General features: G+C 41.1%; 1 protein-coding gene across 4 annotated transcripts in view; it reads right to left on the reverse strand.

The window, feature by feature from the left end:
- Positions 1-17,653, reverse strand: part of LOC146504938 (stromal membrane-associated protein 1-like) — a 141,355-nt gene extending 123,702 nt beyond the window's left edge. For 2 of the 4 annotated variants that reach the window (XM_085182895.1, XM_085182894.1), the window contains exon 1: positions 17,185-17,653. In XM_085182895.1, the coding sequence (XP_085039021.1) occupies positions 17,185-17,302 (118 nt within the window). In that variant the 5' untranslated portion in view covers positions 17,303-17,653. The remainder of the gene's footprint in view (positions 1-17,184) is intronic. The other 2 variants (XM_085182896.1, XM_085182893.1) reach the window with 2 other exon arrangements.

Raw genomic sequence — 17,653 nt, forward strand, 5'->3', positions numbered from 1 at the left:
GGCAACTTCAAGCTGTGGATACAAGATAACTGGCCCTCCCTTAGCCCAGTTCTGCTGGAGGTTTCTTCCTGTTAAAAAGGAGTTTTTCCTTTCCTCTGTTGCCAAATGCTTGGTAGGGTTGTCTGTTTGATGAGGTTTTCTCTGAATTACTGTATTTACTTTACTATATAAAGTGCCTTCAAAATGTTGTTGTGATTTGAAGCTATATAAAAAAAATATTCAACTGAATTAAAATTCTGTTTTTTGTAGTGGTTAGTTACACTACTTTAACAAAAGTATTTGTCTACTTTCACAAGAATATGAACTTTATTTGTTTCCCTGATCAATAGGAGTTAATATGGTATCAACTCACTGTTTGTATCTATATATACACATCTTCCCAAAGTTGGGAGCATAGAATTTTCCAAAATATCTTGGTAAGCTGAAGCATTAACATTTCACTTGAACACAAATGTTTGTGGAAGCATTCTGCATATCTAGGTTCTTGGTTTTACAGACCTGTAGCCATGGAAGTGAATGGTACACCATAATTCAATGATTTGGATTGTTGAGTGAATATTTCTGCCAGTATAGTTTATGTGATTATTGGCGTGCTTTGGAAGAAGTTTGCTAGTGGACAAAGAACAGCAGGTTATGAACAGCTTTAACAAAGTCAAATCAACACAAATTCAAACTCACAAGAAACAATTTGAACAAACTCTTTGACAAAGTGCTGTAGTTGTGCAAAGTACACCATCAGGTTTCAGCAGAAATTAAAAAAACATAAAAACAAAATCCAAGCACCAATGCTCGGCACACAAATTTGAAGAGTCTGTTAACACTGAAAAGAATTACAGCAGTGTTTTTTTAAGCTCTGCCTTACTTTCACACCAATTTTCTTCTCAGGAAAATTAAGAAAAATCAGACAAAAGGTTCATATACAGTAGTCCGTAGAACATCAAGCCCTCTGAAACCCCAAATACGAATATAATTGTGCATACTAGTCAGTTCTCTAAAATATCTTTTTTTGAGTAAACTCAGGGTAAGAGCTTCCCACAGAAATCTGTGCAAATGCATCATCCATCATGGCACAAAGCAACCCAAGCTCAGCCAAATCTCCATGGAGATGAATAGGAGATGGCATGGAAATGACAGTCAAATCATTTTAATGGGCTAGTGGCTACAGTCCCGCAGCGTCATCTTTGGCTCCATCCTTCTCCAGACCATGAAGCTTACTATCTGTCAATCCAAGGACTGAAAATGGCATTGAACACAGCACGCACAAAGGTGCGACTTCTTTGGGTCTAGGCTACATTATGGTGGTGCAGCAGCGCTGGTTGGATGGCGGCAGCAGCACACAGTGCAGTAGGATTGACTGTCTCGGCTAAGAGCATCAGTGTGTTAATGCAGTGGCACTAATGCACTAGACGGCCTAAAGGAGCATTAAAGCAGGGATGACTGAGTGTTAAGCCCAAATCAAGCAGCTCAGCTATTGTAAGCTGGGCTCTATCTGCTAGATATCTATCAGTATCTATTGGACTTCACTCTGGTCTGCTCTCAGATAACCTCTCTCAAAAATATTCCAGTACAAAATGTGCGACAGCCTCACCTGAGGTCTAATTACACACATGTGCTTGAAGAGGCTGGAAATGAATTTTCAGTGCAGTGCAAAGCATCCAGATACACTCACGCTTTCTTCACAGAAGGAATTCGGAGTGAAGAGGAAGGACTTCTAAATTGAAAAGTGAGAATTTCTAAATTGAAAATCCACAGAGCTTTAGAGTCTGGTTGTGCTTAGTCAAAAAGTAAAACTCATACAAATTATACCCCGAATGCTTAACTGTGTTGCACTACTTCTAGAAGCCAATAACATTCATCCATGCAATGACGAGTGGCTTGCACTGATGTTTCTTGATGCTCTGACTTGTGAGCGTCTCTGAGACTTCTCACTCTTTCACATCTTCACCCCTTCGACTTTCATGTCACACAACTGACTGTCTGATTGTTTGTCTGAAGTCACGTCCATATATGAAGTGTTTCACTCATTATTCATCACTTTGTAGACGACAGCTGTTTATTAGTGGACAGCTGCGGTTACCTAGGTAACTCTGCATTTATCACCTTGTCATTTGTCAAACTGTATCCTCTGCTCCTATTAGTGGCAACTTCAATTGCCCAAATTTCAATTAACTCTGGACAACCCACACTTTTTTCCTCCCAGTACTACATGAACTCGTGTCTCTTTCAGTGTTTACAGTGCTAAATATAACCTCAACCTTGACAGGAGATATGACTAAGGGATAATTCACAGATTATCAGTGTTTATAATGTTTGCCTTATTAAGTATAACACCAAATTGACTTTCTCATCTGTATAGCAAGTCTTTTTTCAGGATTCATGCACAAAACTTGGGATGTTACCATGCTATTTTCCTCTTTTATAATTTGCCCTGTCTTTCTTTAACAGAAAGACCAGAGCAGCAGCAAAATCTGACTGCTGACCAACTTTATTTAAATTGGGGTTTTGCCTATTTGTGCATATCTTATCAGGTTTACTGCTTTATCTAAATGTATCCTAGAAATTCAGTCTTTTGTGCGAGCTGAAAAAGGACCCACATGGAGTTTGTCTTAACCTAGTTAAAATGTACAATACAAGGTTGTTGGTGTCAAACATACTGCCCGAGTCCTACAACAGGTGTGCCCAGCTGAAAAGCAAGGTTAACTCAGTTTAAATCTGAACTATAATTGGCTACAGCATTTTTACAAACAGATCTTAAACACAAAAAGGGAAAACGCAGCCCACAAACTGATTAAATCTGGACCAGCAGTAAACAAATATGAGCCTCTAAGCTGAAACTGTCATTCATCAACGAGGCATTCTGACATCTGAAGCTAACAGGAGACACGGCTCATGTTTAAAGCGCTGAATCTGCTCATTTACCCCTTCAAAAGCTACCACTATTAACTTAGCTAATGAATCTCATTAAGCTTCTATAATCATCCTGTTGTCCAATAATGGCAAACAAGTTTTAAAAACAAGCAAGTTACAACTTTATACTGCTTTAGCAATTTTTTATGATACCGGTCCACTAAATTATAGGAGGCAGTGTGTAGCAAGTAAGTTGGTGGTGGAGAAGAAAATAAGCTCCCTTCTGTGCGTCACTCTTGTCAGCAACTGTATGATAGCTTGGTAATATTTGAGTGCAAAATGAATTTGCTGCACTCCTGTGCTGGTTGAAGCCAGTGTGGCTAAGAAGGTTTCTGTTGGAAATCCTGTGTCAGTTTTATCTCCAAAAGCTCCTCCTCCTCTGCCCCCTAGTGGGCAAAAACATAAATTATGCAGGTTTAACTGCAAAAAAGGGAAAGCTCCATCTCACAGGTACTATGCTTCAAAAAAGGGGGAAAAAGGAAGAAGAAAAATGCTTTGGTGTAATGTAAAACTGGCTGGTTTAGCAATCTAAAAGTAGAGCTTTGGCCCTGCAGACTAAAGGCCACTCTGATATATGAGCTCCGACCTTCTACACTGGTCAGTGTCCATTAACCTACTGACCACTAATGTGCTGTCCTGTTTTTAATTGCAATCTTTACCTCTGCTGATGGATATAATGTCTGGGAAGTGATCAGTACATGAATGAGCCACAGCATTAGTATCTGTTCCCCTGTCTCGTGCAGACTCATCTTGACAAACTTTGTATTTGCACTGAAGTTTGGACAAAAATAGACAGCTAAAAGGAGTTTCCTGCACCCCCTCCCCCAAACAAGCGCACACAATTTGTAGACTGCTGACCTGAATAGACACAAAAACACGCCTGCACAAAAGACACACACAGCTGCACATGCATAAAAGCTAAGTGATGCACCTACACACAAGCAATCACAGACAGCCACTCCAGCAAGTACGCACACTAATATGTACAGATTAACACATTAATCAGCATGTGTAGACAGAAAGATGCAGAGGCAAATATTCCACTGTGACACACACACGCACACACAACGCAGAGGAGCCCTGATGAGTGACAGAGGAACTTCCCAACTGCAAGGGGAGGTGGGCAGTCAGCCGAGCATGAAATTAAAGCCCCAACTGTCAACCTGAGGACAGTCAGGACGACGAGTGACAAGTGTGCGTAAGCGCTGTGTGTGACAGGCAGGATGGCCACAGGTGTATTCCGTGGAGATCAATCCAGTGCTCCTTTTCCTTTAGGGAAGCACTGGAAATTGTAAAGTTTAAAGCTTTAGTGGCTGCAAAGAGGCAGCCTCTGTGGACCTGACCTGCAGAAACCTTCCTGCTCACAGTCACAACCACCCTTGTATCTCCTTCTTATTTGAATTACCTTTTCATTTATCTTTCACTCTGCTTTCCTTTGTCTTAATGCCCTATTAACACCTCGAAAGCTCAAATCGTTACAGAATATTCATGCCTCCTTTAATTATGTATGGCTGCATGGATCTACTTCTGCTCTCTTTTCTTTTCTAGGAACCAAAAACAAATGCTAATGTTAGTGCACAGAGGCTGAATGGCGCCCGAGGCGAGAAAACGCACCATCCTTGTGCTGAAATTCAGCAGTCGTCTCATTTAAAGAAGGTTAACAACCCCCATTTTCTAATTAATAAAATGCCCTCTTAGTGAATCATTGAAAGACTGCCAGAATCTTCAGTACAGTATTGGAGTGGAGAATAAGAGACTGGAGGCTGAGGGGGAAAATAAAGAAGCGCTGTGCTGCTCCCTGCTGGCCCATTAGTGCGACTCTGTGTCAGCAGTGAAGAGGAAGAAGGAAGGAGTGCATCCTCAAGGAGAACCGAGCTCCCCTCCAACAGTATTTCCTCTTCATAACAACAAGAGCAAAATCTAATAAAAAGCCATCATCTGCTCTTATTCCCTGTCCTCAAACTAATGGCGGAACATTAGAGTGCAGACAGTCCATAAATCAGGACAGATAGATAAACCATAAAAAGCATCATCGCCGGTTATAAAGAGTGAGACAGACAGAGGCGTACACACAGGGGACACAAACACAATAACAGGTCCACAAGTCTGGCATGTGGACGGTCTCATTATGTTTTCAACATGAAATGGATAAATGAGAGCAATGACAGTCCTGAGCAATATATGACTATTTATTTTATACACTTAATGAATAAAAGCGTAAAGTGAAGACAGGATTCCATCTGCTGGTGAACGAAGGTAGTGCAGGAGACTACAGCAGAGCCCATTTCCTATTGTTGTCATTAGAGAGAGTACAGGCCAGGTCTGTGTGCGACGTTACAGCAGAGCTCCGTGTTGGGACAGTCACACATACATCTGCTGTTAATGTGCAATACAGAGCACCAAATCTGAAGATGCAGGATTATGTGCAAAGCCGCACGTTCGCACCTCCCACTGCTGCTCCTGTACCTCAGTCACCCAGGAGCACAGGTGACCCACAGAGGCCTACAGGAAAAATGTCTTTTTCTCATTCATTTATGGAAGTCACCACATTGATATCTTTAAAACTAAATAGCAATCCATTTGTCAAATTCAGAGGCATACATCCACTCACACTCACAATCAAACCTATGGTCACTGTGGGTCCACCTATTAACCCAACATGCATGCGTTTAGACTGGGGAAGGAAGCAAACTCCACACAGTTAGGCCAGGACGCTCCTGCTGTGAGGCAATAGTGTCAATCACTGGTAGCTACATGTGTTATATTTCTCTTACATTACATCAAAATTCTCATTTTTGGCTAAAACTCTAGTTACAGCTCAGCTTCAGATACAGGTTAATTGGATCCCTAGCTCTGACTCTGTACAAAAATGGCACACACATTTTTACACATTTACATTTCAAGACAGCAAACTTTAGAAATCACACTGACAGGAGGATCTTCAACCTACTGGCTCATGCCATCAGTGCTGCAAATCCTCACAAATAGAAAGATTTGCCGGGGCCTCCCCGACTCTCCGTCTGCAGTTTAAGCTGACAAAGTTCTGCTTCAGGGAAAGTGAAGCACGACTCTGATTCACCAACTCTAATTGGAAGTTGACGGTATGCATTACCTTTGTTGATTTTACACACTTTAAAACCACCTCACAGATTTTGGCCTGCAAATACCTGGAGTTGCTGGTTGTGTGAACTAATCTATTAAAATACACAAAAACGCAATGCACCACAAAGTAACTCACATAACTAATCTAGAGAAGCACCAGCAAATTCTGGGTTTTGCAAAATAAAATTAGTGTTTTAGTCAAAAGACTTTGCTGGCTTGTAAGAAAGAGCAGTTAGACAAACCCGATTTAGTTTTTAGGAACAGGTTTATAAGCAGCATCTGCAGATTCCTAAACAGCAGTAACACTGTGTCCCCCTTTCTCACTTTGAAGCTGTTCACACAGACACAGAAATAACACCAAACTTGCACTTTTCTTCCTCACGTGTCTAAGATTAAATTTACATTTGCTTTGTGATGCTGTACCACCTCGCTGCAGCCTACCAAAGGCTGTCTCCTTGACAGGACACTACAAAATTAATCTGCCCTTCACACCTTTAAAATGTGTACAAGTACAGGTGTGTGGGCACCGGATTCTGAGCCCAGCTGAGTGAGTGCGTGTATGTGCCACAGCATTTTATGTGCATGACAGGCGAGCAGTACCAAGGACAGGTCGTCAAAGTGCTGAGTACCCCACGGGCGCTTGCCAAGATCCGCTGCGCCAGCACAAGAGAGCATGTGCCAGCTCAGAGCACTGCCTGCCACAAATCATAATACTGATGCGTAGTCAGGCAGTGTGTGTGTGTGTGTGTGTGTGTGTGTGTGTGTGTGTGTGTGTGTGTGTGTGTGTGTGTGTGTGTGTGTGTGTAGATTCTGCTTATACTGATGAAAGGATTGTGTTAAAACAGAAAATTTAAATTATAGTCCATAATCCACTAAGCAGTAGATAGACTGACATGCCAGGCCAAACAGGCAAATGAAATACAATCAATAAGGTGTGCACCACTGTCTCAACACACACACACACACACACACACACACACACACACACACACACGTAGGGCAGCGTGCGTAGACAGCGGGCAGGTCTGAGGGTGGAATTACAGCTGAGAGGCTAAGGTGAGTCACCGCTCTGCAGTGGTCACAGAATGGCTGCCACACCCAACATACGCTGACTGCAGCAGGCAGCACGGAGGATGGATGGCACCTGATCACACCAAAGCCTTAAAACAAACTGATGAATGAAACCGGAGCTCTGCGTTCCGAGTGGTCAATCAGCTACAGAGTGAAAGCTTGTTTTCCACATCAATAAACTCTAATACACTGCCTCTGCTCTTGGTGCGGAGCAGAGCCCGACTAATGGAAGATTTTAAGGACAGATATCAATATTTGGTGAATTAAAAATCTGACATTCCAAAATGTCAGTCGCTATCTTTTTTCCTCTGAGAAACACACAACATAAACAGATTTCCCTAACATTTGTTATTTGGAGTTACTGCACTCGTTTTTGTAGCACTCCAAACAGGAAAGTTGCAAAGTGCCATCTGCTGGACAAACTGTGCAACAACACCACTCATAACATGGTTGAAGGGTGTTTCTCCCTTGTCCTCTATTTGTTTTTCATTTATCAACTGTTACAAATTCTGATACCAGTAGATAAGCAAATTGCTAATATCTGCCCAGTGATAAATGGGTGGAGCTCTGTTGCAGTGCAATGCATTAAACATTAAAGCTCAAAAAACATTTTATAATTTCATCTTCAGATCCACCACTAAATGATTGATTACATCCTTCAATAATGCAGTGAAACCAATTTTTCATATTTTAAACAGTAACTATATGCAAGTCATATTTGCACAAACAAATGTGCCGCCAGGAGTAGCAAGGGTGCTAGAAAAGTGCGATCCTTTTCCATCAAATAATCATATGTCAGCATTTCCAGATGTCACATTTCCTATTCAACAATTAGCAGCCAAAAATCAATCAACTTTTATATCCGGCAAAGAGCAAAAACTCCTCACAAACAAAAAAATATTAGGAATTTCTGTCTGACCAGAGACAAAAATGTAATTTTTTTTCTTTTCTTTTTTTAGATCTAGCCCAAAGTTCAAATTAAAGGTTAAATATAAATAATTCTCATGTCAGTTTCTACTAGAAATGGTTTTCCCCAGTCCTACTTAATATAGAGACAGGATACATGGATAACAATGACCACAGACGGGCAGCACTTTTGATGATTTCATCTTTAATTTTTCAACATCAAGTTGGGTTGGTCATTTTCCCATGGTTTAAATGCTATAATGAGTCAGCTACTACAGATAGTTGCTATAGAAACAAGTTGGCCACACGTACAAATCAGATTGGTAGCAAAATCAAAACACTTTGCTGTCACAGTTGGGAACAACACATGGTCCCATATGTGCTGAACTGACACCTCCTTTTGTTCCTGCTGTTGTTACATAAACTGAAAGTGAAGGTAATGATAGGAAAGATTAGCATCCGAGTCTTTTTGTTCTGCTCATTTTCACTGATTACTGGAGATCCCAGTGGTCTTAATCAAGAAACACAAACAAGACAAAAACAGAGGGGGAAAACAGTTTTTCAAAGAAAATCACAGCACAAAAGTGCTTCAGAGGGATCCATAAATAAAAGATTATTAAGTTAAATGTGTTAAAATCTGATTCAGAGGACTGTCTTTGCCCCAAAGTAAAGGTTATTCTTCTGCTATGAACACTTTGCCTGTCAATTACCAGGAAGTTAACCCTGTTCCAGGAAGGAGAGCAACCTAGTGTGTTTTCTGGTGGTGTGAGAAAACAGAGCACAAGAAGAACATATAAACATAACACATAATAAAAAAGGTATTGATCCACCACAGTCGTTTACCTTCAACTTGAACGGTTACCGCCTGGTTCAAAAACACTTTTATCTATACTCTTCCCATCTGTAACAACTGCATAAGAGGTGAGTTTTTTATAACTCCCCTGTTTGGATTTTATTGAGGTTGAAAAGTTAGAAACATGGCTGCTTTTACTGACAGGTGTACACAGCTCCTGTCTGTTAGGACCCTTCTCTGCTAATCAGAGGCACTGGAGTTTTCTGACAAATATTGTGGCTTGGTGTGTCGTAAAAATATCCAAGAAGTCTGATGAGTATTTATACAAGTTGAATATTTCACTATCCTGTTACTGCTAACTGGTAACTCAGTCTGTGCATGCATGCAGTTTGTGAATGCAGCTTACCAAGTGAGCTTGCCTTGGTCCAAGAATCCAGTTACCAACCACCTGACAACTACTGAGTGCTACAGAAAAATGTGTGTTTCCTAAACTGTTGTGAGTGGTTGCAATGTTGCTGGAGGAAGCTGGTTGTAAAGATGTTTACGGTTCAAGGAAAAGCTCCTTGTAGTGTCTTTGGTTGTTAGCATATAGCCATAGTTGTCCATAGTTTGCATGGAAGGTGCTAACTTGTCTGCACATCCTCTCCAACTACTTACTAAGAGGTAGTAAAACTGTCAAAAGCATGACATGAAATGGAGAACATTTACTTCATTGTAAAAGCTGTGCTTTCTTAATAAGAGGTGCAACTTTTACTCTGAAGGTGGCCTTCGTTTCTGCATTACACTGAAGTTTCACTACTGCTCAGAATATCCATTTTTCCTAGCGACCAGCAGTTGCCACAGGGTAACAGATGAGCTGTGTAACTAGGCACTTCAGCCTCACATCCGAATGTGTTAGCATCTGGCTCCAAAATATAACAGCAGCAGCCAAAATGCTAACACTGAGACTTGTGGGGTCCAAAAACCATTGGCTACATCCATCTTTCGTCTACAGTCTGCTGGCTGATTTTGCACTTGGTAACTGATAGTGTGAGATCGAAGTATAATTTAAAAACAGTTTGGAATCTTGAGTCATTCAAGTGTCTAAATGTTCAGCTTTCTAAAGCTTTTTATCCACAGTGTGTTTGGATAAAAATAGCTGTGACAGTATGACTCACAGGGTCCGACTGGATGCTGCCGCTTTCTAATTAACCTACATAAAACATGCCACAGGCTGCAGAGGAAACCACAAATCAATAGATCAGGTTTTGGGGCCACTGGGATCATTTCTAGTCTGAATATGAACCAGTAGTGGAACTGAGTCACAGTAAGGCTGGAAATAAATAAGAGCTTTTTGTTGTGAATAGTATCAGTCAAGGTCGCTTTAAAAATCAACTTCCGTGCTTTTCAGACCTCAATTAGTCCTGTACGGACAAAAAGCTCACTGTGGATTATCAAAAGATTTTAAAGTATTATTTTACTGTGGAGCGTACTGAGATGAGACCTGCATAAATGGTACACTCTTCCTATTGATGGATCGGAAGTTTTTCGGTTTTAAATCTCCAGCCAAGTCTCAGGCAGCTCCTCCACACTCAGCCACAGGGAACCAGGTGGGACGAGGATAGTGTGTTAGCTCACCTGGCTCCTCATCAGCTGAGCCCAAATGTGTTTTTACTCATCAAAGAATCATCTGTGCCACAAAGTTTAGAAGACTAAATGGAAGCTCTCCCAAAGTCACACTTCACAGATTTAATACTAATGAACCATATGCTGACTTGGATTAAAAAAAAAAGAGAGAGAGAGAGAGAGAGAGAGAGAGAGAGAGAGAGAGAGAGAGAGAGAGAGAGAGAGAGAGCGAGAGAGAGAGAGAGAGAGAGAGAGACTGTGTACCAGACATTTAATTTTTAACAAGAACTACATTTTTCTCAGTTTTGATTGCGTTATTTTATTTTTCATCTAATGACAACCTCAAATGTTGTAAAATACACTATATACTACTGAGAGAAGGAGCCAGTTTAAACCTGACAAATCTGACATAAGTAAGATCAATAATGTCATATAGCATAAATCGTTAAAAAGAAAAAACATTTTTACATTATACTGCATAGTACTGCAAATTACTAGCAAACAACATTGAAATGATGCTTTATATTCAAAAGCAAGCCACAGCTCTCTCTGCTCAAAATGCAACAACAACGCCTCAGTTACTGGCATGACTCTATGTGAAGTATTGCAAACAAATTGGGGTTTTGGACTGTTGGTTGACCGAAAGCAGTATTTTAAAGACATCCAGTCAAAAGACATTATTTACTGCCCAGGAGTTTATACCTGTGGCCTCACATGACCCTCCACATCCAGGACTTTGCTGTTACCTCGATGATGTATCTCAATAACCGACTACAGGAACCTAACAAACACTGCTTATCGCTGTAAGGTCCACTCTGTGTTAGGATGACTCATTTCCTTTCTCTGTAATACATGTTGAGCTGCATGCATGTCCCTGCAGGGCCGCTGCTCATACATAATGAAGCTTAATGAACACTTAAGGGCAGTCAGAGGCTTTATGAGAAAAGCGGAGTGAAACAACCAGAGACAGACCCCAGGATTTTTGTGTACCACATTTATTTTGTATGCGGGAAACCTACAAATAAACTACATTTGGTTTTTATCTACATGATGAGTCTGTGTGGGTTTTGTTCATTATAATAAGGAATGTGTGTTGACTTATAGTTTATGTGCCATTTAAAGTTTCAACACTTACTGTTACTACTAACCATTATAGTAAACATAGCGACCTGAAAGACTTATCAGAACTAGGAACCAGTCAAATGTTATGACTTTATATAGTTTTATAGTCAGGTGCCAGTTCTGTGCTGTAGTGACTAGGGATGGGTACCGGTATCTGACATAAACGGTAGTAACCAGACCGAAAAGCAGCGCACATTTCGGTGCTTTATTTCGGTGCTTTTTCTTTCCTGAGCTGTGATACACTTTCTTCTTCCTTACATTTGTATTGGCGGTAGGCAAACAACTGAAAGGTGCATTACCGCCACCAACTGGTATGGAATGATACACTTTAGATTCTAGCCAATCATTTTACGTTTCCGAGGATAGTAGGCGGGTCCAGGTACGTACGTTCTTTTAGAGCAGAGCTACAGATTAAAAATGCCCAAGGCGAAGCGGTCAAAAGTCTGGCTGTACTTCACAGCAAAATATGCAAACTCAGCAGCCTGCAACAAGTGCTTTAAGCTGATACTGTGATACTCTCAAAGGAGGTAACACCTCAAATCCGATGAAACACCTGGCCACGCATAGTGTTTTTTTTAAAGCCGAGAAATGCGCCGTATTTGATAGCTTGCTGTGAGACCTCACACCGAGCACGTCTACTGCGGGTGTGGTGCCTGTTATCGGACTGGAGTTAGCAACATCCCCCAAAAACCTGAAGAGTACAGTCCTGGCCCCTAGCCCTGCCAGTGTAGCAGAAATGATGATGGATGATGAAGCTGCAGCAGCCGTTCTTCTCTGCGTGAGTAGCTTAATGTTGTTCGTGTGTAATTTACGTTGAGTAGGCTAACCACGTTATTACATTGATGCACGTAAGGTGAACTAGCAAAGACTGTCGTAGTTACATGCAGCTGTCTTCTTGTTTGATGGCAGATACTCCCTTCACCCTGGCCAAAAAGGCTAAAATGACCAAAGAAAAAGTGGAAAACATGAGAGGTTTTTGGACAAAGTTTGTGTTTTTTCCATTGATTAAGCACTGCTTCCAGCCAAGAGCGATACCATATATGCCCTATAGCTGCAGAAAAGGCTAACATTGTTATCTTTTTACAAAAAAACAGCTGAACATGAGAGGTTTTTGGACCAATTTTGTGTTCTCCATTCTTTAAGCACCGGTTTGAGCACCGTTTAAGCACCGGCACCGTTTCAAAAGTACCGGTTTGGCACCGGTATCGGATAAAACCTAAACGATACCCATCCCTAGTAGTGACTGCAGGCTGAATCAGTTACTGTTGAAAGTGGACAGCTTTCTAAGTAGTGTTGCCTACTGTGTCTTCATGTGTGACGTGAGAAACTTTCTATTACCATTCACTCATTTATACATCCTTCCATCTATATTCTTATCCAAGTCTGGGTCACAGGGGAAGTAGACCAAGTCGAAAGGCAGCTGGGCGACACACTATACTGCCAAAATTATTTGCTCATCTGTCTTCATACACATATGAATTTGAGTGACATCCCATTCTTAATCCATATGGTTTAATATGATGTCAGCCCACCCTTTGCAGCTATAATAGCTTCAACGCCTCTTGGAAGAATTTCCACAAGCTTTAGGAGTGTGTTTATGGGAAGTTTTTACCATTCCACTGACATTGGATGAAAAGTCCTGGCTTGCAGTTTCTACTCAAATTCATCCCTAAGGTGTTCTGTCAGGTTGAGATCAGGAGTCTGTGCAGGCCAGTCAAATTCTTCTACACCAGACTGGCTCATCCATGTCTTTATGGACCTGGCTTTGTGCACTGGTGCACAGCCATGCTGGAACAGGAAGGAGCCTTCCCAACACTGTTCCCACAAAGTTGGTAGCATGAAGTTGTCCAAAATGTCTTGGTGTGCTGAAACATTAAGAGATCCTCACACTGGAACTAAGAGACTAAGCACAACAACCATAAGTACCGCTCTCCTGGACACCACCAAACCCAGACATGTCCATCAGATTGCTGGTTGGTAAAGTATAATTGGTCACTTTGGCAGCGTGCTTTACACCACTGCATTCGATCCTTTGTGCTTGGTGACGTAAGGTTTGGACGCAGCTGCTCAGCCATGGAAACCCATTCCATGAAGCTCACTACACACTGTTCTTGAGCTAATCTGAAGGCCACATGAAGTCTGGAGGTCTGCAGCGATTGACTCTGCAGAAAGTTGGAGACCTCTGTGCAACATGTGCCTCAGCATCAGCTAACCCACTCTGTGGTTTAAGGTGGTCTAGCACTTCATGGTTGAGTTGCTGTCATTCACAATCACTTGATTTTATACACCTGTGTCCATGGAAGTGTTTGGAACATCTGAATTCAATGATTTAGATGAGCGAGTGAATACTTTTGGGAATACAGTGTAGTTGTATCCAGCGTGTCCTCCTGATAGACCACGTCCAGTACACCTCACCAACGTGGCATCCTGCTCAGATGCCCCAACCACCTCAACTGATTTAATTTCTGATATTTCTATTTTTTTTTTGGACTCAGTAGTGACCCACTGGAACACTGTGGTCTACTTGTCATGTTCTGATTAATTCTGCCAGTTAAACATGCAAAAATAAAACAGGTACTTTAATATAAAAACAAAGCCTTCACCCCATCCTCTTAGCACACTGTATACAGAATTGCTGCATTTCAAAACAAAGACCTGGTTTTATAAGCACTTTGCATTTAAGAAACCTAAGGATAGGGATTTGTAGGACTGACACAGACAAAAACAAACAAAAAAAGTTAGAGTACACCCACACTATAAATAATGAATGCCTGCTGAATTCATTAATCTGCATTCAGCAGCCCAGTCTCCCTCTCTCTCTCTCACACACACACACACACACACACAAACGCTTAAGCTGGATTTACAAGAACAACGAAATAAGTCAACTCACATGGGAAACACACATTAACACCAAAAATCCTGTGCAAAACAAACTAGCTGACATTAAACAACGCAGAACAGCAAACAAGGCCATTCTCCATTGCCTCCAGGTACCACAGCAGCTTTATTTGTATTGGCTTTCACTGTCCAATCACTGTCACGGTAGTCCTTATTTTGTTCTGCAGCAGCTAGAGGACTGTTTCGTATGCTGCTATACCAGGTTCACAGAGGCTGCACAGCAGAACGCAGGCTAAGCAGCTGCAAAAATGGTAATCCATCTGGAGAGCTCACAGCTGACTTCGACACCCTGCTATTTACTTGTCAGGTGCATTCAGGCACATCCCTTTCCCTTGCTAAAAATATCCTACAAAGAGGAAAAATTTATAGTTGGAAGAACCATAAATGGACAAATCCTGCTTTGACACCATTTCTCCATTACTCACAGGGTTTATTTGGTTCTGCAATTTAGAAAAAAGAAAGAAACAAAATCATATGGCCATATATCAAACAGCAAACAGCCGATAAACATATCTGTAATAGACCAGAATCTGTGGAGGACTGAAACTGCTCAAATCATCAATAAATACATAAATAAATAACAGACTCATTTGTTTTGTCTTAGTTCTTAGTCAGTTATTTATTTAATTATTATTTTGTTTTTGCCAGGTGCAGTAAAATCAGGTCCGCCACGTGACCAAAGATGCAAAAACATAAATCGGTGAGATACTGTGTGAAGTTTGTTTTTCCCCCTTAAATACATTTTACATATTTTTGAGTCACATTTTCAATTGTTTATTAATTTTGGATATTGGTCCCTCCATAAGCAGGGGTTAAAATGAGATTCAGCAGGTGGAATGAAGGGGAATAAGTGCATTAGAAACAAGTAAGATAAGCACTTCTGTTGTAAATTCCAGTACATTGGTTTGCTTCATGAACTGGGAGACCAGTACTGACTGAAGTTTTCTGACCTCACATTCTATAATATATAGGCCCACGTTACAAGAAACATTATGGCTGCTTTCCAACCTCTAGCCCAGTATAAAGGTCAAATTTGGCAAGAGTTACGAAAAAGAATCATGACCGGATCCCTGTGGCCCACTTTAATAAACACCAGCATTTACACAGTTTGTTTCCAGTCTGATGTGAGATGCCTCGGTCAGAGGTTTCCCAGAATAAAACCTTTCCAAAACTTATTGCACAGAGGAAGGCTAATCACAGAAAATAATAATACTGCATACTAGTCCACTTACACAAACAGAGGTAATTAAGGTTAAGGTACATTTCCCTTCCATAGTGCACCTGATGGCAACTACTGAGATCACCATTGAAGAATCATGAAATAGATTTAGCTCAACATGAAGGATGAGGCGGATATGACAAAACAAAGGAGCAGCAACAGGATCAGTGAGACTGACTCACTGAGGTCTGCTATTATGGATTACAAATGTCAGATGGTAGAAGAACCATGATGACGCAAAAGGCATCTAATCTCAGTCATAGGTAGCCCCAAAAAGAGCCGTTCAATCACCACTGAAAAGGCTGGAAATTTCATGCTTGGACATTTACTGACTGGCAAATATGGGCTGGACTTTCTCTTAGGGTGTTTAGGTAACAGTGAAAGTCTACGGGAAATGCTGTCCTGTGAGAATTATACGTTTTTTAGTTAATAATATATACTAAATGCATGCAATTTTGACATCATATATTACAGTTGTTGTTTATGCCGAATTAAAGAGCGACTCTTAAGGTTTAATGAAACCTCTTCCATCACACTCTACTTTACACTCGACTCCAGGGAATTTAAGCTTTCAATTTTCTGAATGGAGTTTGGAGAGGTGGCTTCCCTCGTAGGAAGGCATGCCTAGCCAGAAGCAAGGTGTGCGCTGCAGCAGTATCTGAGCTCATGTGCTTTTCTCCTCGGCATTCAGCGAGCAAACGACACCTCTACGTCAGTGGAGTCTACACGGGAGACACGCGTTTTCCGCTCATAAATAAACCAGTCAAGGACGTGACATCGATACCTGCGGGCGAAAACCGCCTCAAGTTAGCCACACTTACACAACACAAGACCGGAACTATTTACCACTCAACGTCAAAATAAAAGCCCAAGCGTGGATTTCTAAACTTCAAAAACTGAAATACAAATTGAAAAGGGAAAATAGAGACAATTATTAGCGATGCTCCTTTTGTGAAACTGCAAAATCACAACTTGGCTTGTAGCTGAATCTCAATACAAACATATAAATATATATATTCTCACTACAAATCAGCTGAATTGCATGTATTTGTATTAGAGTATTGTTATTGTATAACCAACTTTTTGGCAAGCTTCTCTGTATTTTTATTTTATTTTCTCATTTTATCTTAGGATTATTATTATTATTATTATTATTATTATTATGGAAAGAAACAAATAATAAAAGCGCTGGATAACGACTTTACTTTAAAAGAAAAAATCAAAGCGGAAGTTGTGTGTTGTTCAGTTATTTTGAATTAACTGTCGCTCAATAATATTTATACTTGGCTTAAATGTAATTAAGAAACCAGTAGCGTAGCATGACTCATTGTTCATAACATGGATATGAACGGGGAGGACACGTCAGGTTTACACAGTTCATATGAAGCATCAAACCTAAAGGTCGGATGCAAGCATTGCTGCACACAAGTGACTCCCATCAGAATAACCTTACAATATGATGCTAGCTGTATGACATTTATGATGCTAGCTGTGCCTTTTAACGGACAGGTGCCCTCCTCGTTACATCTTGTCATGCCGCAGAGGCTGCCGGGCTTACCTTTAGCTTCACAGTCAGCACAGTACTTGTTATCCTCTTCTCTCAGCAGTTTGGACAGAATGGCCTGATGCTGCTCATTCAGTTTCTGGGCTTTTTCTCTCTCCGACCGCGTCGTCATGTCGCCAAAGTTCGGAAGTTAGACCTGCCTGTGAAGAGTCGATGAAAACCACGGAGTGCTCAGCCTGTGTTAAAAAGGGTGGGACATCACCTTCTGCTCGCACTTTGCTGCCTCTATTCAGTTAGCTTACAACCTGCTAGCGAGGTAATACGGATCTGTGGCAGCATCATCTCTGCTGCTTTCAGGACTGTGGGAATTTTTGCAGCGGCGCGTGAATCAGAATCACACAAGTGGTATGGGACACACAAGGAATTTCGCGTTATTGGTAACGGCTTCATTTGTCAGCTTGACAGTAATCCTGAACACACAGCAATGCAGTAGATTGAAAACACATACCCACTATCATTCATC

The sequence above is a fragment of the Neolamprologus multifasciatus genome, chromosome 13, assembly GCF_963576455.1.
Source record: "Neolamprologus multifasciatus chromosome 13, fNeoMul1.2, whole genome shotgun sequence".
NCBI lineage: Eukaryota > Metazoa > Chordata > Actinopteri > Cichliformes > Cichlidae > Neolamprologus > Neolamprologus multifasciatus.